The 24,854-nt window shown below is 42.9% G+C and overlaps 2 protein-coding genes across 2 annotated transcripts in view; both read right to left on the reverse strand.

The window, feature by feature from the left end:
* VAT1L (vesicle amine transport 1 like) overlaps positions 1-1,334 on the reverse strand; it is a 55,490-nt gene extending 54,156 nt beyond the window's left edge. Inside the window, exon 1 of the mRNA XM_051806018.1 lies at positions 1,003-1,334. Coding sequence (XP_051661978.1) covers positions 1,003-1,232 — 230 coding nt within the window. The 5' untranslated portion in view covers positions 1,233-1,334. The remainder of the gene's footprint in view (positions 1-1,002) is intronic.
* An 18,447-nt stretch (positions 1,335-19,781) lies between these two features.
* Positions 19,782-23,879, reverse strand: NUDT7 (nudix hydrolase 7). Its single transcript, XM_051805769.1, has 3 exons — positions 23,587-23,879; positions 22,437-22,595; positions 19,782-20,649 (listed from the first exon to the last, which is right to left on the reverse strand). Exons 1-3 carry the CDS (start codon positions 23,857-23,859, stop codon positions 20,266-20,268), a joined length of 816 nt encoding a protein of 271 aa, XP_051661729.1. The 5' UTR covers positions 23,860-23,879; the 3' UTR covers positions 19,782-20,265.
* Between the last annotated feature and the right edge of the window lie 975 nt (positions 23,880-24,854).

A 24,854-nucleotide genomic window follows, 5' to 3' on the forward strand; every position in this document is an offset into this window, starting at 1 on the left:
GTGTCTGAACAGGTCAAGACACAGTTACCTTAACCTACCAGCAAATTCCAAGATCTGAGGTATATCCACTGGATACATCACTCAAAGGAAGCTTACTGCCCCATACCAGCAAAATTTTTAATGCAAGTTACTTCTGAAGTAAACAACTTGGCCTTCACCTTGGAATTTATCTTCCAGAAGCACCATGTTTTCACATAGCAGAAGAGGACAACAGAAGATACATCCCTGCCTAAGCAAAATTAATTCAGTCTTTGGTACACATCAAGTTGTGTAATAAGATCCTAATGTTGCTTCTTTCACTTAAAAGAATTAATCCCATTTTCATGAAGGAACACGTGCACTAAGAACCGGTGAATCTAGGAAAAACAACAGTCTGCTGCGATTTTCTGGGAGTTTAAAAAAAAAAGCCATCTAGGAAAGCTCGCTCAAGGATGCTGCCAGACCGCAGCCACTTGTCACCTGGGCACAGGGACTAACACTGATAAGTTCTCCCGAGCTCCAGCCGCGCTGCCACACCAGCTCCAGAGAAAAAAGGATGGTGACCTAAGTGATTCCCAGCAGAAAAACAACAGCCACTGTCAGAAGGGAAAGGGGGACGGGTGCTGAGCAATACACACAAGCTGCTGTCCACATTTCTCAAAGAAAACAAATCCCTGAATGCAGCTGGCCGGGTTTTTCCCCTCGTTTCTCCCAGCTAATACCGTGAAATTCAACAGCAATTTTTCCCCCTTCGCAGCTGCTGCTGAGCGCACACAGCCCCCTGCCTGGACCAGGGCGGCCCGAGCTGAACACCGACCCGGGGGGAGGGACGGGGAGCAGCGGGAGCGGGGCTCCCCCCGCGGGGAAGCCACAGGTGAGGGAAGCTGGAGCGACAGGCGGGGGGCTGCGAGCCCGGGGATGCCCCGCGGCAGGAACACGCGGGACCCCCGCCCCGCTCCCCGCGCGGGTCCCGCACCGCGCCCGCCCCCCGGGGAAAAGAGAGGGCGAGGGGCGATACTGGACCAGGCTTTGACGCGGATCTTCAGCTCGCCCTCCTGCGGCTCCGGCATGGCTTTCTTGGACACGCGGAGCTTGTTGAGCCCGCCGAAGGCGGACAGCACCACGGCTCGCATCTCCTTCGCGTCCCCGGCGCGCAGGCTGCCGGCCGCGCCGCCCTCGGCCGCCTCCTTGCCGCCCTCCTTCTCGATCATCTGCTCCGTCTCCTCGGCTCGCTGCGCTCCCTCCTTGGCCATGGCGGGGCTGCGGCGGCTCCCGCGGTGCCGGCGCGGTGCGGAGCGGAATGGCCGCGGAGCGCCCGGGCCCGCCCGCCGCACTGCACCGGCTGCGCCGCGCCGTCCGCCCGCCCCCGCGGGGCCGCCGGGCCGGGGGCAGCGCCCCGCACCGCGCCCCTGCCGCGCACAGGCACGGAGTCACGGGACGGAGGAGGCTGGGAGACACCTCTGCGAGTCCAGCTTGTGAGCAAACACCACCTTGTCGGCTGGAGCAGAGCACTGAGTGCCACGTCCAGTCTTTCCTCAAACACCTCCACGGGGATGGAGACTCCACCACCTCCCTGGGCAGTCCATTGCGATGTCTAATCTCCCCTTCTGTGAAGAAATTCCTCCTAGGGTCCAACCTAAATCTCTCCTGGTGCAGCTTTAGTACATCCTCTCTCCTGTCACTTGTTACCTCACCCGACCCACACCTGGCTACACCCCCCTTTCAGGTAGTTGTAGAGAGCCATAAGGTCACCCTTCTTCTCCAGGCTAAAGAGAAGAGCCTCCTCCTCTCCAGGCTAAACAACCCCATTGTCCCCTTAGGCCAGGGTACAGCCCAAAGCCCCCGGGAGCTGAGCGTGGGGGCAGGTGAAAGGCTGGCTGGTCACACCACCTACTCTATCATTCCGTGGCATCATGGATTAAGTCTCCACTCGAGGTGCCCAGATCTTGAGCCTCACTGGGGAGCCTGGTGTGCTAAGTTGCTCCTTCCTAATTCCTTGTCCTGGAGCTGTTCTTGGGGCCAAACCAATGAACACTTAGCATCAGAAAAACCATACATGAGGCAGCTGCCTCACGACTGATTCGTGCACAGAAATACAAGCTTGAGGCTCTGCTGTAATGCACTTTTAAGCCTTTATACTGCACGTCTTTTCCTGTGATTGATGCCAGTCTCTGCTGTTCCTGTGGGGAGCTTAATCCTTTAATGGGAGCACAGGGCATAGGACACTCACCAGCCGGAGCTTCCAGGGACTGGCCTGGTTTGAAGCCCTAATGAGGCTCAGGCATCAGCCATTTAGTTAATGATGGTCAGTGCCTGCAGCCTCACCTGGGATAGGTGAGCCTGGATTTTGAGGGATTGCTAGTTGTGGTTCCATGGATGTTGACAGAGCGCCTGTTTTCATTCACATTAACAAAGTGAGATAGTGGAGGAATGGGTAGAGTTTACATATTCCTTTGTACTTTTTATATAACACTTTTGGTTTTTTTCTGTCTAGTCTCTTTGCGGACAAAGTATTTTTTAAAGGCCATTTCTGAGAATTTGTCATCTAAGCCTGTCATAAGTGAAGCAGTAAACAAATACCTGTTAGGAACAAGGGAGAAGGAGTACTAGCCTCAGGGAAGCTTCACTAGCTTTGTTATCTCAAGAAGCTCAAACAGATTTTATCAGAAGTGAAGTCTGATGCCTTAAACACCTCTTACACCTTTGGACAAAGATTCAGAACCAGCCCATTAACACCATCAAGAATTTTCTGAGTGATGTGTTAAAGTGATGGCATCCACTTCATTCTAAGTAACTCTGTGGATGGATCAAACAGTTTTACAGGTCAGGAACCTTTTTTCCTCTCTTGCTCCCCTGGTAATACCATGAATATCCCTTCCCTGTTCCCTACACTTGGCTGATTCAGTGCTGTAACAGGGAATACAGAGTTCTGTCACTTTAGATCTGGCCATTTGAATGCATGACCAGGCGGGAAGCAGCTGAATAAAGAATAACATGCATTTGACTCCAGATGATTCACTCAGCTGGCATCTTGTTACAGTTCTAACTCAAATGAATGGTGAAGTGCAGAATGACTGGGGAAAGTAAAACAGATAACATATGGCAACTAAGTGACATCCAGAAAGATGAAGAGATTGCGGGACAGCTCACTCGTGTCACTCCAGCAGTCTGGGACAGCCAAAGAAGTGAATCTGGACCTTCAGACTATATTTGTTTTGCAATGGTTTGTGAGTCTTCTGATCAACTCTCCCCACAATGATTTAAAGCTATCTCTTGCTTTAAGTTACCCTTAGTCCTGAACCAAACGTAATTTATCCTAAGTACCTTCACCATGCGCTGCTTGCAAGTCAAAATGTTGATGGATGGTTATGTCGTGGAAACACAATGTATGGCAGAACCAGCACTTGCACAGGTCAGTTGTGGCAACTGAGGTAACATGTAGCAGATATTTTTCCATAATCCTGACTCCATTATTTTGATTTAATTCGTAACCACTCCTTTAAGAATATTAGATGATGCAGTACAGAAGATTACACTGAGATATAAAAGCAGGATTTATTCTCACAGTTGACTGTAAATTTAACCACTTTAGGAATAGGCTGTGGGATGGCCGTTCCTATCACTTAAGACTTCAGTAAAAGCATTCCAGTGGTGGCTTTCCACTGACTTCAGTGGCCACTGTAAAAGTGAAAACACAGGGCTCAATTTGACGGGTATAGACAAATAATGTAATAGTAATGGACATGCTGTGAGAACCTAAACAGAAGGGAATCAAGAGTTCTTTTGTCACCATCTTCTTCTGCTGGCAAAGTTGGTGATATCTGTTCCTTGCAATAGTGATTTTCAAAATGCTGTGCAGAAAAGGAGGGGAATGGAAATAAATCCTGCATAAATCCTGGCAGTTGCAGTCAACATCTCCTCCTCATTCAGATCCTTTATTTTCAGAACATAATCATTTGTTCTGCAAAAGAACATAGATTATATATATATTTTATATCTATATATCCCCCTATATATGACTATATCAGGGACAAATTGAGGGTTCAGACCTGAATTTCATGGAGGGGAGCTGGCATTTAGGAGAAATCTAACTGTAGTATCACCATAGTTTTGGAATAAGTTACCAGAAGAAATTGAATTTGCTACTGGAAATACAGACTGGGTGGAAGGTCGATCAAAAACATAGATGAAGTAAATGCAAGGTTTGATGCTGTGTGGAGATGAAACCAAACCAAACCAAATAACCCTTAGACCTTTGTGGAAAAGAACTATCCTGCACTAGAACTATCCTACACCACTCCTAAAAGAACTATTCCACACCACTCATTATGTACTTTATATCACTTTTTTTTGAAGAACAATGAGGTTTGTGTTCAAGAAGGACTTGATGTCATTGTATCAGTTTCTCTTCTTAGCAGGAACAACAAGTAAGACCCTGAATAATGGCTAATCACTTTGCTCAAAGGAAGTAACACATAAGTGGCAAAAACAAATCCTCAGTTAGCGTGCATAATACTGCAGTTTTATCTCAGTAATTTTCTCTGAGGCATAAATCACATTTTGTCTTAGAGAATAAAGTATGAAAAACATTTTTTGAAGTTAAATTATGTATTTTTTTTCCCAACAGTTATAAATTAAATTAGTAAAATCATATTGATATATGTTCTGGCTGCCTTAATGCATAATCAAGGCAGCTTTTAATACATTGAGTTCCAAAACATTGTTTTCTTTACAGTCTGCTGTTACAAAATTCTGTCTAGTGCAGAAAACAAATCCTCAGGACTCCTGTAACTTTTCAATCTTATTCAACATCTTCCTGGTACAGCTTTTTGTGCTATAAAACATTCATATTGCTTGACAGTAGATGCATCTTATGTTTTGCATGTTCAGAATACCTACTTCAGCTGTTGTTATACCCTATAGTTCACAACATCTCTTATCAATAGGAAAAAAATTTTAGTGACTTTTCTCATCTATATCCATGTGTAGAATGTATTAACAATGACAGACATTTCCAAAGGAATCTCTAAGAGTATAGGATGCTAGATTTATTTGTTTGGGCTTTTAAAAACAAGAGACCTTAATTTCCTAAGGTTAATTCCCATTAATATAATTGTTTTATTTTATTTTAGCCAGGGGCTTTCTCTTACTGGTGAAGCTGTGTATGAATCATAGCAGCAATGAAGCAATTCTCTGTTTATAGTCACTAAAAACAACGGTACAGTTCCCTTCAGCAGATAGTCACAGTTTAAAGCTCCTCAGAATCATCAAAACTGATGAAAATGTGTTGCATTTTAAATTAAAGAGGAAAAGAACTGAAAGCATTCACACAGGATTTGGCAAGGCCAATATATACCAATATGATTTATCCTGTTCACTGCTCAGTTATCGTAGTCCTTCATTGCTTTACCAATTGTCTTGTACAGAGATTGTGCTCAGTGATGGGTAAAACAGAAATTAAATAAATCATAGGTGATCAAGAAATAATACAATTTAGGAAAATTTAAATGGATTGTGGAATCTTTACATGATGGTGATGATAGTTGTCACATGCAGACCAAAATAAGCCCTTTTAACAAAGCTTCAGTTCTATATTTGTTCCTCGAGCTATAGTATCCATTTGTTTGGCTGATGTGGTATAATGAAAAAATACTGTTTGGTATCTTCTCCTCCTGGTTATGCATTCCAGCACTTCTGTTGTGTTTTCTGAAAGCTCTGAGTATTTTTTACTCTGAAAAAAAATATTATTATATTATTTTGGTAGTAAAATTGAAGTTCTGTGTTTCCTTTCGGCGATCAGCTGGGAAATGTGGGGAAAAAAAGGTCAGAAAAAAATTGCAGAGGTGGATAGTAAATCACAAGGAGCAAAGTTACAGGATATAAGTACATTGTCATTGCTTAAAAGTGTCACTCACAACAAGCAGACTGGCTACACTGTCCCACTCCATCATTTCAACTCTCCATGACTTGTTTCCCACGTTGTAAAGCTGAGTTGAACCATGTTTACCTTGTATCAATAATAACTAGTAGTACACACAGTTACCTTCTCACAAGTGCTAGGTAACCTTAGACTTTTCTTAGGATGCCATCCCTGAATTCCAACAGGTTCAAGACATTATTCCTATGTTATTCTTTTAGGTAATTCACAGCAAAAGTAAAATATTTCTGCATGTGTTACATCTCCTGTTGTAGGTCCTGTGGTCAGTAACTGGACTGGTCTGTGTCTGGGGATACACAGGTTTTATGTGCTTATTCATTCTGTGTGACTTTGAGCACTGAGAAGGAGTAATCCCCCTTGGCATTTTGACTCTGGTCTCAGTAATTATGGATCTGGAGTAACTTGTTAAAAGCGTGTGAAAAAATGTCTCTGAACTTCACAGCAGAGCTGAAGTGTGCAAAAGAATGAGAATTCAATGAATACTGAGAATAAGTTTGGAAAAGCATATCCAGTTATCAGACTGTTTATGTCCAGTTGTTATCCACTGTTACAGTACCATGCACAATATCAGCAGGAGCATTGCTCTGTGAATGTCACCTTCCAGACCGATCACATATAATAACACACTGTATTTCTGATCAAAGTTACTTTCTACAAATTACCAAGCTATTTTGCCTTTTTGTGGCTCTTGTTTTTTTTCTTGTTAAGTATTTACATGTGTAATACAGGTAGCTCTTGGAAGGAAACAAAAGTGAGCTTTTATGTTTACCAAGCTGAGGTCTGCTTTGCCTGTTTCTGTAGTTACAGTCTAAGAGCATGCGACAGAAAGGTTGCTGCTCTGGGAGCAGGGATGCTTCTAGCTTGAATTTAAACTTGAAGGCATTGTACTAATTGACAGCTCTTATGAGAGCTCTATCACTGCACAGAATTTCCACAGGATTTACAATACAAAGCACTCTCCTCTTCCCTCACAAGCTCTTGATGCAGCTTTCTGTGCTGCTCTGGTTGTGCCCTCTGTGATGGGCCTTTTGCAGATATTCTTTAGCATAATTGTGTTTTCTATGGAGTGTTTTATCACGGTCTATTAACATTCTCTTTTCCTCAGTTCCACAGCTACTTACTGCTTTCTAACTCATTGATTTTAATAAACCAGCTGAGCATGCTGCTGTATTCTCTTCTACTCTCCCTGTATTCTCTTCTACTCTCCCTCCAGAGGAAAAAATATTACCCATAACAACAAACATAAGCACCAGCCTTTCTGGAGACTGGTTTGCTCTTAAGATGCTAATGGAACTGTTCATTATAAAGCTTCTAGGTTAGCTCTCACTTGGCTGGCAGAAAGAGGGATTTTCACTGAATAAATGCATATGAGTTTGCAGGCAAGGTTTAGAGCCTGTATTCTGTTTTGCTGGGATGGAGTTATCTTTCTTCATAGCAGCTCATATGATGCCATGTTTTGGATTTATGACCCCAACAGTGCTGATAACACAGCAGTGTTTTTGTTATTGCTGAGCAGTGCTTACACAGTGCCAAGGCCTTTTCTGCTTCTCACGCCACCCCACCAGGGTGGGGTGATAATGGCTGGGGGTGCACGGGGAGCTGGGAGGGGACACAGCTGGGACAGCTCACCCCAGCTGATGGAAGGGGTGTCCTGTACCATATGGCATCTTGCTGAGCAATAAAGGCTGGGGGAAAGAAGGAGGGAGGGGAACATTTGGAGTTATGGCTGTGGCCCTACTCTCCTGGAAATGACTGAACATCTGCCTCCCTGGAAAGCAGGGAATAAATTCCTTATTTTCCTTTGCTTGCATATTGTGAAGCTCTGCTTCACTTACTAATCTGTCTTTATCTGAACTCATGAGTTTTCTCAGTTTTGCCCTTCCAATTCTCTGCCCCACCCCACTGCAGGGGAGAGAGGGAGCAACTGTGAGGGGCTTACCTGCCTGTCAGAGGTGATCCACAACCCAAGCAAAAAGTCTTCTTTTTATAGTGATTTTAATAGGGAAACTGATAAATAAGGAAACAGGACTCAAAAATCTTAATGCCTTTTTCACCTAGAGAAGTAATTCCTTATTTTATAGTTAGGCATACTAGTGAATACTTTGGGTAAGCTTTTACTATTGATAATGGCACTGTACCAAATGTTTATAATGAAAAGGCTGAGAGAATTGGGATTGTTCTGCCTGAAGAAGAGAAGCTTTGGGGTGCCCTAATTGCAGCCTTCCAGTGCCTGAAGGGAGCCCACAAGAAAGATGGAGAGGGACTATTTACAAGGGCCTGGAGTGACAGGACAAGGGGGAATGGCTTCACACTGAGAGAGGGCAAATTTAGATTGGATATTAGGAAGAAATTCTTCCCTGGGAGGGTGGGGAGGCCCTGGCACAGGTTGCCCAGAGAAGCTGTGGCTGCCCCATCCCTGGAAGTGTCCAAGGCCAGGTTGGACAGGGCTTGGAGCAACCTGGGCTAGTGGAAGGTGTCCCTGCCCATGGCAGGGGGTGGAACGAGATGAGCTTTAAAGTCCCTTACAACCCAAACAGTTTTGTAGTTCTATGAGTCTATGACTCAGTAATTTATTTATTGCATCTGTAGGTGTATTGCACCGTACTGAAAGATAACATAAAAAAAAGAATTGTAGTCCGAAATGGAACCATTTGCTGACAGCAGTGTTACTACACAGGAGGACTGACTGTGCCATTCTGTTTTTTATCCTGTCCCAGCGTGGGCTCACTGCCTGGTGCACAGTGCCAGTTCACACAGCAAGGTGAGGTATTTCTATTTTTCATTCTAGTTTGTGCAAACTGGGGAGCTGGGCCATAACCCACAAAAGGCTGGTTCTGCGATCATCAAAAATTTACACCATTTATACATTTTAGCAAACAAGGGCATCAGTATTCATTGGCTACAAGTTACCTAGTTCTCCTATTAATTAGCATTCTACCTTCTGTTGGTTAAATGATTTTCTGGCTTCTCATGCTAATCAGTTCACATGCTCAGTCTTTCTCCCCCTGCAATCTCCTACCTTAAAGGTACTGGAGTTACCCTCTGCCCCGTCGGGGCTGATTTCAGCACAGTTGCTGAGCTGGCTTTGTTAGTTTCTTCCTTATCTTGGGAGTCCTGCCAAGTGTCCTTGTGGCCCATAAATTCTGCATTCTCTGTGCCCATTATCAGTAGCACATCCTTCTTCCCAAGCTTTGTTAACCTCCCCCGGGTCTGAGATCGTTGAAGCATGTCAAGACCTAAACCTTAACAAGGCAGTTCTACCAACAACTAGTTTATCTCTCTAACAGCTGGGCACCATTTAGGGGCTTTGAAGAAGTCCTGGTGTAATTTCCAGTGTGCTTTTCAATAATAATCAGCTAAATGTCACGTAAAGATGATTTCTGGAGACAAGATCAAGGTAAACACCACATAGCAAACCTTCCTAGGTGCAACCAAGACAAATGATTCTTCAGTGCTCCAGCCTTTTGAGAAATCAGATCTGGTCCAATAGATTCCATGATTTGTAAGTGCATTTGGAAATTTGGGGCGGGAGGGAGGGTCAGGAGATGAGAGCCCATAGAGCATTCTCACTTCTTTCACTGAGGCCAAGTTTGTGCTTTGAGGGACATCTTAGTAGCAGGGTAGGATGTGGTTGTAGACTCAAGGTAGACAACACATCGTGTTGCATAAGGGAAGCATTCAATTCTTCTCCCTCTAGAAATTCTGCAGATTGATTAGAATGCCTGTGAACTATCAGGAACAAGTATTCAGATAAGGTATTAAAACATGAATGGCCACAGTGGCCACTTGGCCACAGTAGCCATTGTTAAAGGGCTTCAAAGTCCTAATGAAATGATCTTCTATGTGGAAGTTTTAGACCATAGCCACTATCTCCCTGTCTGACCTAACACAATTAGATATCAATGTAAACCATAATTTTCTCGATTTTTTGTCCAGTCTAAGAAAACCTGCAAGAAAATTTGGGCACTCTGGATAAATCTTTTTCCTTCAGGGTAAAATGGAAGGGTCACAAATACTTCCTGAGCATGCAGTTTGATTTCCCCTCACTTTGAGATAATTTCATATCTAAAGCCTAGCTGGTTGATACATCAGATGATTTAAAGTAAAATTTGAAACCATTTTAGGCAAGAGTTTGGAATGCAGCCAAGAGTCTCTTTGTAAAATCACAGTACAAGGTGGACTACACAAGTGCTGGCATTTGCTTTACTCTTTAAAGAAATAATTCAAAATGCAGTTTATATCTACAGTCAAAACTAAAAGTCGGGAAGTGAAGTCAGGACAAAGGAAATTGAGATTTCTAGGGAAATGGGTATTTTGCACTATAAAAATAGAAAAGCTCCTTTTTTTTAACATAAGAAAAATATACAGAAACTTTTCTGCTTGATGTTTTAACCATGAGCTAAGCAATGTCCTTTCATGGTAGGTAACCAGCCAGCATCTCTCTTTAAATGTGGAGATGCTGACTAGTATCTGGAATCTCAGGTGGAGAAGGGGGATTGTGTTACCAGATCAGATCCAAATACCAATACTATCTTGGTTAAGCTGCAGCATCAGAATTATTTCTGCTGAATGTCACCCAAGTTTCCTCAGAGACCTTGAAATCGGAGGGATTAACAGGCATGTGCAGTCCAAAAAGGAATTTTTGTAATAAGGGGCTGGACCTTTTGTCACCTTGAAGTCACCTCCCTTGTAGCAAGATGGAAAAAGGCTTGCCCTACTTTCAAGTTTTTAACTGAAGGGTTTAATTTCTCCAGTTTAGAAAAGATAAAGCTATTGTTGGGTTAATCAAGTTAAAAGAGGAGCAATTATTAGCTAGGTTCAGAAAAGATGAACAGTGCTCCAGGAAGTTAACCTTGCAGGGTATTTCTCTTATTTTAACAAGGTGGTGGCAGGGGTGTTGAGCTTCCTATATTTTGAGAGAGAAGTGTGGGTAGGAACATGAAGAAATGAAGGGAGAAGGCAGTGCCCCACAGACACACCTAAGCTAAAGAATCTGGTATCAGCTCATGGGAAGCAGGTACATCAAAAGAGAAATCTGTGTGAAGCCCTCCAGAAAGGTTTGTGGGTTACTTCTGAAAGTGTATGCCCTATCCAAATAGAACATTCCTTCAAGACAGGCAGGAATTCTTTGAAATAGCAGGATGAGTGTTCAGTGGTCTGAGGTACTGTGATCCATCAGGCACACAGAACAATACTTCCTTCAGTGATGCCCCAGCTCCAGGGCTACTGAGACTGAGCTCTGCAGGAGATTTCAAAAGCTCTGCAGAAACAACTGAACAGCACAACCTATCAGCAAACTTCCTGCATGACCAGACAGCCGTGAACTGTCACCAAAGCCCTCCTCAGATAAAAATACAGAGCCAAGTCTTGCTGAATTTTAGAGGAAACTGCCAACAATTTTAGCAAAGATTCTGAGGGACAGTTACAGTGATCACAGCCCACTCTGCTGGTGAGCAGCATCAGAAATAGAACAACTGCAGTTAAAAGGCAGGAGGTCATTTTAACCATTGAAACAAGAGAAAATGGAGGCCTTTAATTGGAAAACTGTGACAAAGACACATCAGTGTCGAAAACAGTGACAGCACATTATCCCCATCCTACAGTGCTGCAGTGCAAGAACAGGTTCCTGCCAGGCTCTGATAGGTGTGCTCAAGCACCTCAGCCAGGAGCTGGGTTTCTTTGCCAGAATGGAGAACAGGAGATTCCTTCATCAGGAAAAAGCCATTCTGAGAGGGTTAGTGCAGCCTACTGGCAGCATATCCTTATCCTGAACACATGTGCTCCTTGACAGGATTACAAGATACGCTTATGATACATCCCTGACAATAACTCCCCTTTATCATCGCTCTCTCTGTTGAATTGTGCCATCTAAGCAAGAAGTGCTCGTGCAGTAGATCCTGTAATACCCCAGGCAATGTGTTCCTGATGCCTGAATCACAACCTACACAACATGGCTATGCTGCTGATTGGTGACAGAGCTTAAAACAACCCCTGAGTCACAACTTCCAGTTCTCCTCTTACTGATTTAGGCCTGTGATTGATATCATGCCTTGCTGAGTTACTTCCTATCATCTGAGCTGCAGTAATGGATTTTGCACATCCACAGATCACCTAATCTGTGAGGTGAATCTCTTTTTCAACCAGACCACAGAGCAGGGTAGGAAAAGAGCACATTATCATTCCACAGGAAGATTAGCTGTCAGGAACTAACTAACTATAAATCAAGCTGCAACTCACAAAGTTTCCAGCAGTTTCAGGCATTCTCACTTCCCTCTTGCCCATTCCCACAGACCCTTGCAAGGTGTTGCCTCTTCAGCTGGGCTGGCCCAGCCCCTGATGTGGCCACACTGACACACCAGGGAGCTGCCAGGGCTTAAAACACCCCAGTGTCAACTGTGGGAAATAAACATCTATGCAACAAGAACTTACAGGAACACTTTCGGTACTTTTTAACCCAGTGATCTCTTTCCCAGAGTTTTTCATTTCCCAGGCGGTACCAAAGACCCTCTTGCATACAATGTGTCACCTTATGTGCCAAGTTGTGGACAAATAATTCAATATGGGATTCCTGTTGTTAAATACTTCCTGCTCTCTGCAGTCACAAAGGTACATTCAGCCAGGGATGGGCCTGATGCTGCTGCTGCAGCTCTTCCTCTCCCTTCTGGACACTTTCCCATCAATCAGTGGGATTTCAGACTCCAGGGGAGGAGGAGCCTCAGTAAGGTGCACTCCCAAAGACAAGGGTAGTCTAAAGTGAAAATCACTGCCCTAACTCGTGCCACTTTGCTTCTGATTTTAACAAGAGAAGCATCCCCACAAACACCCATTTTTGCATGCTCTCTACCTCCAGCCTTAAGCAGAACTCAGTAATTTAGCAGTGATGACTCAGTATTAACAGGTAAGTCTTGCCTCCACTCCATTAAAACTATACTTTCATACTGGTTCTAGGTAGACTAAACAAGAGTTGGACTTTTTTTGGTGTAAAGTGTAATGGTTTGTGCAGAGTCATCAGGTGCCAAGGACAACCTATACACTGTAGCAGTTCAGATGAAGCAGTTGCCACGACAACTCAATTAAGTAAATAAACGTACCTGTTTGCAGCAGCAGCTCATGTCCTCTGCATCATCTGTACCTCCACACAGACCATATGTGCCAGGGAATCTGTCCCTCCTCCCCTCCCAACCAGGGGAAATGAGGTACCACCCAGTACTGCTCATTCCCAGCTGGAATCTGACAGGAGTGTAGCTGCTTCTGACAGTGCAGAAATCTGGGTCAACTCATTGTCATCTTCCTTTTCCTCCCACTCCTCCCCAGCCTCCCCTTGATGTTGGCTGAATAGGTTCGCCTTTCAGGAATTATCTTCTAGCTCTGTTCTAATTAAAGGCAAAAAAAGGACAGTTTGGGGGTAAATACACAGTAAACTACCTGCTTGCCCATAAAATCCGTTTGTACACAAAGAACTAGGACAATCAAACAGCACAGCCAGCCCGAGGTTGTCTTTAGATCAGCAGGTTTTGGCAATGCATGGTCTTTTAGAAATATGTACCACAGCAACTTAAGTTACTCATATATAGCTTTAGCCACCAGAGAGCTCTGGAGTAACTGACATATCTGAGTCAATGCTTAGGTCACAACTAAGTTTTAATTGCCTTTACTACAAAAGGAATGTAACGTTTCTCCATAAAGGAGTAACTGTTCTAATATCTCCCTCAAAACACAAAGCCTGAAGGAACAGAATAGATAAACCCCAAGGGTTCCTTATTAGAAAGCTGTTGAGGTTACTGCAGGTTGAGGCCCTAAATGCAATATAAAACCCAGATAACATCCACCTGCAATCCCTGAGCATCAATGGCCTTTCTTAATCTTTGGCAGCATCTATTTTTGTGTTCCATCTTTTACCCCCTATATATTTACACCCTCTATACATTTAAACCCCAGCAACAATCCTCCCCAAAACCCCACATAAAGCTTAAATAGTGTATTCTCAAAGGATAACATCTCACTATCAAATTCCTGGGCTGTCAGATTTAAGCAGAAAATGATGGATGAACTAAATCAGCATTGATTTAAAATATAATCCTCAATTTAGGAGAATAGACAGATGTTATAACTGTTTTTGAGGTGCATCATCCCATTGTACTACTGTGAAAACATGAAGCCTAAGGATTCAGAGTCTGTTTTCTCAGGCACATATACCTGAAATTCAATAGAAAGTGGCAAATTGAAGAAATTCAGTCCACAGAAGGTTTAATTATACAGAGTGGAAATAAAAGACTGATGATTATTCTGAAGAATTTCAGAAATGTTACTAGAAATTGTGAGAAGTTTTGGGTTTGTTGCCCAGGCTGGTGGAAAGGAATTGGGTGTTCCTCTGCTTGGTCTGCCTTTGCAAGGTAGCCCAGGAGCCCGTGATGGCTAAAAGGCACTGAAATCTGGGCAAGTGTAATGGGACTTATGCTGACAGGAGCTGGGAGAACACCTGGATTGCCAATTCAGGATTCAGGCAGAGCTCTGGTCCTGTTTATCTCATCAGTCTCACTGCGTGCAACAAGAACTTCTCCAAGCTTTTGAATAAAACACATTTTTGTTCAGAATAAAGCCAGAATTCCCCATGCCTGCTTTTCTAATGGATAACTCCACACAGCAGACGAATCATCAGTATCTCTGGAACTAATTTCCAGCAGCTGCAGATCTGACTCACAGCACCTAAATGAAACAGAAATTTCTTTATATCCTGAGCTCCACAATACGTCTGCAGGAGCCATATGACTGCCCACCACAGTGTTGTGAACCATCTGTCTCTCCTGCTTAATAAGCCTTAATGTTTAATAAGTAAATTAAATATTGAACATTTCCAGAAATCAGGCTGCAGGTTGTGCAGTCGCCAAATGCAAAATGGCCAAAAGAACACACACAGCTGCATGCCTGCCTCTGTGGATGGAGCTGAGGAACTCTTCTGATGCCAGACACTTTCTGATATGAGTATTTCTTAATGAGCAACTTTCAAGAGCAGAAAGTCTTCCTATTCTTTTGGGAGAAAGGGCGCTTGTGTATTAAGTAGGGCCTCTGGACACAAATGCAGGTATTAATAAATGGGATCAATAGTTCAAGCAACTAAACTTTTTTTCCCCTTCTTCCATCCTTCTCCGCTTGTCTCTTTAAATTCTAAATTTACTTCTTTTTCTTCATGTTAACACTCACAACATAAAATGGTAAAAAGGCTCACCTAAAACTTTTCAGCTTGGATGTCTCTGAATAACCAGCTCAGATGTACAAGACAACTTGGAGGATGTCAAAAGAACTTTCTTACTCACAGACAGGACCCAAGACACTTATCTAAGTGTGGCCTGTTTGCAAGATTAGATACTAGCCCTCAGATGTGATAGCTGGGCAAGAATCTAACAGTGCTACTCCATAAAGTCTTACTGGTGCATTTATTTTGACTGATGCTCTTAAATTCAGAGCAAGGCTTTATGTAGTACATAGATCAGTGTGGTAATCAGCTATCTTCAGTCAAAGTTGGGTAAATACCACAGCAAATTCTATGCATTAGAATCAGTGTTACAGTTTTAAATAACAGGAATATATCTGGAAGACAGGTCTCAGACCAAAGATATTTTTTCCTTTCCTTGCTTGTGGTCAGTGATGTGATGCTGAGGAGATCTACAGCTACAGTCCTGTTCTGCACAGCTGTACATCCTCCTTCTGGATAACCCTCTCTCTCCTGCCCCACAGAGCACAACACCCACTCTAAGGTAGCTCTAACCAGGTGGTACCTTTTCCTTGCAGCCTTCTAGAGCTCCTCCCAGGCTGACAGGCTCTCAGATCCAGAGGCCTCAATCAGAGCAGCTGCCTTTTAGCCCTTTCAGCCTGATGGCTGTAGAGAATGTGCTCCATCCACTGCACACACCTTTTTCCTTTTCCTAAAGTAAGGAACAACTTGATGCCAGGTGTATAAGATCAACTTCCTTTCTTTCAATGGTATTCCCAGTTTTTCAAATAGCAGTGGGCCTTCATTTACATCTGTTATTAATTCATCAGTGCTTTTGTAGTTAACAGTTAATAGTTGAAATCCACAAATAATGAATTCTGTAGAGCTCCATTTTTAACAAAGAAACCTGGCAATGAACTATAGCAATCCCATTTTATTCATTTTGCTTCCCATAAATATCAGTGAATCAGTACTGTAGATGATCTAAAAAGATGTTGCTCTTGGATTTAAAATTACACTCAGTATTTTAAGAACAACTAACAATATATTCTAAACAAAGGCTTCTTTAAAAGTACTGATTTATTAAGTAGAACTATTAATAGCACCTGTTACACAAATTCTAAGAAATAATTGAAAGATACAAGATAAAATGTAACAGATAATATGTGTTATCAGTTAAATTAGGTATGCAGTATAAACTAAGGCCTCAGAGGATGTACTTTGGAACAGCTATGGTAAGGTCAATGAAATTGCTGTGATTTTTGCAACTACAGATCTGCAGCAATTAAATGATGAGAAAAATAAAATGGTTTCATTAATTTTATCCAAATAGAGAATAAATAAACACCATTTAGGCGTTCTGTTTGTCAACCCCTTTTCTACAGGTGTTTGTTTCTATGTACAAATCCATCTATGTAAAAATCCATCTCAATAGAGATTTACATCACTATGTCCATAATCTTTTGAACTTATACAGAACCCTTTGTCTGGAATTATTCATATTCATGTCAACAATTGGATATGTGGCTCTTATGGGGGGCTCTGGAGGAGCATTACAATCTACACAAATTTAGCTTTTCTCTGAACAGCAGTTCCTGTTCAGAGAAAAGCTAGCACTTCACCACAACAGCCATAGCATAAAAATATTTTAGAGCAGCTGTGCTGGTGGTCAAACACTGCAGCAGCTGCAGAATGAATGCCAGGGGTGTCTCTTCCAAGGCCAGGTTGGACAGGGCTTGGAGCAACCAACTGGAAGGTGTCCCTGCCCAGGGCAGGGGTGGAACGAGGTGAGCTTTATGGTCCTTTCCAAAGCAAACCTTCCTGTGAGCCTGTTAACTTTAATAAAATATATGTCCAAATGAAATATAGTGGAGATCAAGGCAGACAAACAGCCAAGCCTGGACAGTCTGAAGGATTAGAGACCCCAGGATGAGAAGAGGTAAATATGCCCACAGTAATGACTCTCTTTGCAGCCAGAGAACAATCCTGCCCCTGCAGCAGGCTCTGACAAACAGGATGACTCTTCTTCATTAATGTTACATTATTACTTGGATGTTTTCCTTCCTAGCACATGTACTTTTAATTTTGAAAAACAAACAAAAACCTACCCTAAATCTGAACTGCTAAGGAACAGGCAACCATTCAATGTAGTATATTTAGTTAACATCATAAAGCATAAAGAAATCTATGTTAAAACTCATAATCCCATACACTAAGTGAGCATTCTGACTGCAGAATGAGCTTCTGCAAGGAATCAGAAAAAGTGTGATTCTTTTTTTCTCTTCCTTATTTCTTAGATTACATTTTGGGAAGAGTAAGGTTAGGGGGACAGAGGGATTACCTAATGACCCTTTTTACTGTAACTATTTCTTTTAAGCTGGAGATGATTTAACATTTACTGTTGTGAAAGCTGCATTGCTATGGCAACCTTCTAAAAAAAGGGATCACTGTAGGTACATCACATTCATATTGACATGCAAACACAGACATGGGGTTTTTCTTGAAAGACAGAAGCATCTCCAGATTTTCTATTTTATTTACATGATTTAGGCACAGGTTGAATAGAAGTAATCTGCTTTCTTGAATATTTACATTCTCATCTATCTATACATGCCTTAACCCTGTATGAACTCCAGCTGCATTTTAACTGAGCAACACACACTGAACTGCTAGAGATGAAAGGAACATTTTGTTTTTTCCTCACGCAAATGTGCTGCAAACTAGTCTAAATACTCTTTTAAGTAATTTTTATTATTTTTATATGGCTATAATTGTTAAATACCAGTTTACTTATCCAATATATGTGCTTTATGTTCACATAAATGTTAAATACCAAAAGCCTGATTTGAGAACTGAAAAATATAGAAATGTTAAATGTTGAATCACTGCACATTAACTAAAAGAATGACTAACAACTCACATTCAACTGTACACCACTTATTTTTAGATAATTTTATATCATATCAGTAATTTTCTTGTTCTGATACAAGCCTTTGTACCCATTTCACTGTCATGCTAACATCAGTTATCCCATAGCTGGAGAATATAATCTGGAATTTATTTTTCATACCTTTTCTCAACTGAGTAATGACCTTGGTGATTTGTTTGTAAGAAAAGCTCAAGGAATAAATATACATATGTACAAACCACCTTTTCAGATTAGAAGCTATATTAACATACTATACTTAAGGTATCAGTGCATTTGCAATCGATAATGCAAAGTACAGGCACCCTTTAAAATCACTACATTCAAAATAAAAGTGGGTGGAAATAAATTTTAGTAATATTCAGATATAACACAGGAACAGTAGAAAAGAACCCTGCCCAGGTTGAAGGGATTTGTGTTCTAGTTCCTGCCCCAAAAAACTGTGGAAGATTTTTATCAGAAGATTGCCTAAGGTAACAATTTCCAATTAATAAATGTGGGACTTGCAGAATTATAGTTTTGGTAGCAAGCACTGAAATTTCCTTCTATTACTTTTGTGCTTAAAGTAGTTTTTTTGGCACTCAAATCCCAGATGGATACCTAAACAAACAATGAGTCTTTTGAGTTAAGAAAGTACTTCCCAAATTTCCAAACTAACAGCAGTAAAATTACATAGGATGCTCAGTGTGAAGCATGAAGCCCCACTGGTTTAACTGTAAATCACTCAAGAATTTGTGGCTGGACCTCTGTAAGTTTTGTTTTTCAACAAGTTCAAATGGCTGATTTATAAATCAACACAATTTACATTTTCTAAAAGGAGCAACAGCTGGAACTGCTGGTGCTGTGTTGACAGTTTCCCACAATAATGTTTAAATAGAGAACTAAAGCCAAACAATGGTTTGAATTTGTACAATTTGTGCAATTTCTGTTCAGATCAGGTTGAGAGATGAAAAGAAAAAAGTCACCTGGGAGCAGAGGAGGATGCTAAGTAATTATGTCTCTTGGTACCTGTTTTGTTTACTAATCAAAGGTCTAATTGCTTTGCTCTATTTTAATTAAAAACATTCTTGTTTTAATTACTTACTTTTCCTGCACACATTAAGCACTGAGAGAAAGCACTGAGGCTAGAAGTAATATGATGAAGAGTTTGAAACTGCACAAGTGCAAACACCCACAGGAACAACTGAGAGTTTTTGTTCCTCTACTTCAAGACTAGCACTAGGGCACGAGATTCTGAGAGACACTGCCTGCCTTCAACTCACCTTGGTACCCAGGGAAAATCAGCTGTCCAGGCCTGGTAACACTTGGAGTTGTGAACAACATCTCAAATCCAAACTAAGTCACTTTAACTTTTAAAAACTTCACCATTTGCCAGCAAGGTCACGACCACTGTGAACAAGCTTCTACTTCTCCAGCAATGAGGGAACAAGCACTAAGAGCACCACGTGTCTGACACTGCCAGGGTGCCTGGGGAAGGAAGAGCCAACCATACATTAGCATTTTTGTCCTTGTGAATACTCACCTCCACTTGTCTTTCCTGGAGATGACTCCCCAGTAGGGATGCTAACAAGATGCTGAGGAGCAACGTTAATTCCTGTTGCCTCTATCCTAAGTTTTCCACAGCCCACAGAATTTCCTTGCGAGAAACGATGAAATGAGCAAGATTCATTAAACATATCATCCCACCCTCTTCCCTCCACAAGCCCAAGCAAAACAAAACAAGACTGTGAAAGCAGCCAACACTTTTAATATTTTTATTGTGCGTTTTGTAAGTGCTTAAAGACACCACATCAGACTGTATCCATTGTGTTGTCCATACGTAGTTTGCCACATATAAAAAGACAGGCAGACCCCCCAGAGCTTTCATATTCCAACTCAAAGAGACACAAATTAGATACAATAGTATCATCTCATTATACAGAAGGCAAACCATAGAAAGTATCTCCGATCACACAAAACAGAGGCAGGAACTGAAACAGACCTTCCAGAACTGTGTTTCATCAAAAATGCTGCGTGCTTCTGGCAACTTTAAAAGAGATTAAAAATTATGTTAATCTAGTCAACCGAAAAACATTAGTTAGAAATAAGCTTTAAGAAGTTCCCGATTCAGAAAAAAATTCAAGTGTCACTTTCAAACAAATAACAGGTACAGTGGGAATAAACAAAACCCTTTTTCCTCCTTCAGTATAAACTGATTGCCAGACCAGTTTGTCACAGATTACTCTTCTTTCTTTCATATATAGAAGCATACAAATTAATAAAGTAATTCTCGGAGGATGAAATCAAGTTGTCAAGGTCATAATCCACTTCAAAGGTAGGTCTCTCTCCAAAAATTACAAGAGCAAGAAATACAGCAAAGTGTGCAGTAAGTCCCCATATCTTGAATGACTTTTTATGTTCCTGGTCATAATATATAAAGCAGTGCATCAGAGTTAAGGAACCTGATGAGGTTTTATAGGACAAGGCCTTGTACTTTAAGGGCTTGATGAAGTACTCCAAAGGCACAAAAAAAACCTCGCTCACTTCATCTGGATTAGGAGTGGCCTGGAATGCATCCTCTATAAATCCTACAACTGGTGTCACCAAATGATTCATCTAAAAGGAGAGAAAAAGAAACAATAAGAAAACCCTATCAACAAAACCCTCAAACATATTAGGTTTGTACCAAGTACAAATGTTCTTTATTTTAAAAGCATTTCAGCTGTTGCAAAATGAGTACAAGAAGCCTATGAACTATTCTTAACTGTAATGCAATTTAGTCCCTCTAATGGCAAGCTATGTAATTTGGTTTTAACAATTTAAAATTATCTTTATGTATTTGTTAAACATGATTTTACAAATATTCAGTTTATTCAGTTCATTCTGTATAATCATATTGCAGTTAAAAAGGCTTGTCACTCTGCTACAGAAATAAAAAACATGCATGCTTTCTCATGGGTCTTCCTTATTTGCTTTGTCAAATTCTGATTTTAATCTAAATTTTCCATATCACCCATGCTTTATCATATTTCTGTATCTATTTTCCTAGGATATAGGAATTTTCCTGGAATATAGAAATATGTTCCTATAGATACAGAAATATGATTAAAGCATATCTAGCTATAGAACACACGCTTTTTGAAACCACCTATCTATGGACATTTTAATTTTAAATGTAATCCCTTCTCCCATAGGGAGGCAAAATCTACTGAAATAGTAGTTTGTATCAAGAGCACACCAAAATTTGTTAAGATATTTTGCTAGCTTTATTTATTCACACTAACGAAGATCATTGTTCAGTAGAAAGGAGTAACACCAAAACAGCATTTGTGCTCTTTCATGCACGGCTGGAGAGACTCCATCCGAGTCAGAATCACCTGGAATTCTGTACAGAGAAGACAAAGTAGCTTCCGACAGGTAAAATTTTTGAGGTCCAAAACCAACACGGTTTTTTCTACTGACTGAGACAATTTACTGGAAAACACTGAAAATTTGATCATTTTTACACAGAGCCTCTGAGCTACATGACTTTAATGTCATCTGCATAGAAATTATAATTTAAGAAGTTAACTAAAGCATTTCGCAATAAAATTTCAAAACCGGTTCTTCTGGTTTTTAATGGGGAGAGGATATTGCTAACAGATAGAAAAACAGAAAACACAGTAATAAAATGTTACCTGGAGAACAAAAATAGTCTTTAGAAACAGCAGCCCCTCTGTGCTATGGGAAAATGCATCTTCTGCAACACTGAAGATTGTTATTGAAATTGGCAGGCTGTTAATTTACAAACAGAGACCAACACTCCAAAGATAACTCCGGGAGTTTCCCTGATGGAGTTTCCTATGGAATCCCAGTGCACATCACCTCTGGCAGGCCCTTTCTGCCTGCACAGCCCTGGTGTCAGCAGGACACTGAGTGAGAAACTTGTGAGGCTTCAGCAGGACATTGGAGCCCTGTTATACAGCCTGTCAGGAACATCTGCTCTGGTTTTGGGCTAACCTCATGGTAAAGAGTATTTTCCTTGCATCTTATCCAAACTTCCACATTGCTGCTGGTGTCCACTGTCTCAAGAAGAGTCTGGTATCATCCTCTCTACAGCCACCCAGGAGAAGAGAACAGATAGCCCTGCTGGCTTTCAAACTGAGCAAACCCACCTCTCTCATCGTCTCCTCATAAGCCATGTGCTCTAACACCCTTACTGTCTTCATGGCTCTCTGCTAAACTCTCACCAGTGCAGCACTGTCACCCTGGTACTCCAGTGTGTCACTAACTGGTGCCTCAAGGCTGGTCTGACAAATACCAAACACAGAAAAAAACCTTCTTCCCTTGAGGTTTGAAAAGGTCACTGTCAACCTCACAAAATATAACAACCCATCCTATTTTCTAATTTTATGTTGACTTACCTTATCAATTCCAGGCACCAGCCTACAGATCACCTCCACCTTCTCTGGCTGGAGTCCCACCTCTTCTTTAGCTTCTCGGAGAGCAGTATCAATTTCATCTTTATCACTGGCTTCACTTTTACCTCCTGGAAAACACACTTGCCCCGGTGATCTTCTCAGCTAGAATGTAAAGGAGCATTACTGTTAAATATAACAAGTTGTATATTTCCTCTTGGATGAACACAGATACTTGCTGGTATTGCAGCATCACTTTATGTTTATCCTTTCAGTCAAAGCTGCTGGAAATGGTGGTTAAGGTTTCTGCAGACCAGAAGAAACATGCCTTAGCAAGAGCTACACAAGAAAAAGCTGAGCCTATCCCCAACTAATCCATAAACCCTCACTCTCAGAAATACACTGTATCCATATAGCGTTGTGTAATTCATACCGTAACTTCTGCTTTAGTATGTCAAAGTTTACATTTTGCATCATCTTGTTTGCATAAGAAACTGACAGATGAGTCCGGACAGACAACTTGAATAGCAAGATTAAAATACTCCAAGTAAGAGCAAGAACTTCAGAAAGACATAATTAAATAATGTACTTTTAGGTACATTCCAGTAAAAGGCTTGTGCATCAAAGAACCGTAAAAAATCACATTTACAATGAGCTTATCAGCTACGTAACTGTAATTATTTGGATCTTTCCAAGCAAAACCCAAAGTATTTACTGCAGACTGAAAAGTCTCATTAATAAAAGCTGCACTGCATTGTAACTTTTCTTCTTGAAGTCACCGTAAACAATCATTTCCTTTCCTGCTCTGGGAATCTTTTCCTGTCACGGGTTTCCGGGGCTCCGACATGTTTCTGGCACGAAAACACCAGAATCACGGGAGTGTAAAAACACATGGTCGTGCCCTTGGGCACATGAGTCGAGAGGGGGCTGTGCAGATCCCGGGGCAGCGGGAGGGTCGGGATGGGGCTGTGCGGATCCCGGGGCAGCGGGAGGGTCGGGATGGGGCTGTGCGGATCCCGGGGCAGCGGGAGGGTCGGGATGGGGCTGTGCGGATCCCGGGGCAGCGGGAGGGTCGGGATGGGGCTGTGCAGAGCCCGGGGAGTGCACAGCGAGTGTTCCCCGGGCAGGGTCGCACCCTCGAGCCCCCCGGCCGTACCTGCATGGAGCGCACAGTGAGCAGCAGGTGCAGCCGCCCCCCCCGCACCATCAGCGGCAGCAGCACGGCGGCTTTGGGCAGCGGCAGGCGGGAGAACCTGTCCCGCACATCGAACTCCCTCAAGCGGCGCCGGGCGTTCTCCTTGACCCCCTGCCCAGGGGCGGACGGAGCGGAGCGCCGGGACCCCCCGGCCGTGCCCGGGCCGAGCGCTCGGTGCCCGTCCCGCTCCCCGTCCCGCTCCCCGTCCCGCTCCCCGTCCCGCTCCGCCGCCATCCCGGCCCTGCCGGCGCGGCTGTGCCCGGCCCGCCGCCCCGCCCCGGAGCCGCCCCTCGGCACAGCTCGGGTCCCTTCCCTTTCCCCGCTCCCTGTGCCGGATCCGCGGGGCCGTTCCCTCCTTGCCCAGCACGGGGCCCCATCGCCCCAGAAATGCGGCGCTGACGCCGTTTGGCTCCAGGGACCCAGTTCAGCCCCGGCTGAGCGGCAGGATTGGAGCAGCTCCCGGCGGGAGAGGGACGGGCAAAGTGCTGCATTTCTGCCCAAACATTTGGAGAATCACGGACTCACAGGATGTTAAGGGGTTGGAAGGGACCTTAAAGATCATCTTGTGCCATCTCCCTGCCATGGACCTGGTTGCTCAGAACCCCCTCCAGCCTGGCTTTTTGAGAGTTGCAGGGCTGGAGCATCCACAACCTCCCCGGGCAACCTGTGCCAGTGTCTCACCAGCCTCACAGTAAAGAATTTCTTCCTAATATCTAAGCCATATGTCCCCTCTTTCAATTAGTACCCATTACTCCTTGGCCTGTCACTACAGTTCCTGACAAAGAGTCCCTCTCTGGCTTCCCTGCAGGCCCCTCCAGGTACTGGAAGGTGCTACGAGGTCTCTTCTCACAACCTTCTCTTCTGCCTGTCACTGACATGGGTTGTCTTACTCAGCTAAGCTCTGGGACAGTGGCTGATGTTGGGAAGCACCTTGGAAACAAGGAGCAATGGACAATGAAGGCTGAACCTTCCAGTCCTAAGGAAAGCTGGATTGTAATAATTACTGAGGCAATGGTAGTGCTCCCCTCGGGCTAGGGTTCAGGTAGCAAATGCTCCAAGGCTGTCAGGGGATAACTGATCATTGCCACTCTTGTCCTTCACCCCAGCCTTTAGCCAAGCAGCTGAAGTTCCTGCTACAGTCAGTGCTGCTCCCACATTAGCCATGCAGAGTTCCTAGTGTGATCAAGGGACACTTCACCACCCCACCCATTACACAAAGGCCAAGGAAT

This window comes from Manacus candei, unplaced genomic scaffold (assembly GCF_025592945.1).
Source record: "Manacus candei isolate 608988 ecotype Guabito, Panama unplaced genomic scaffold, ASM2559294v1 h1tg000065l, whole genome shotgun sequence".
Lineage (NCBI taxonomy): Eukaryota > Metazoa > Chordata > Aves > Passeriformes > Pipridae > Manacus > Manacus candei.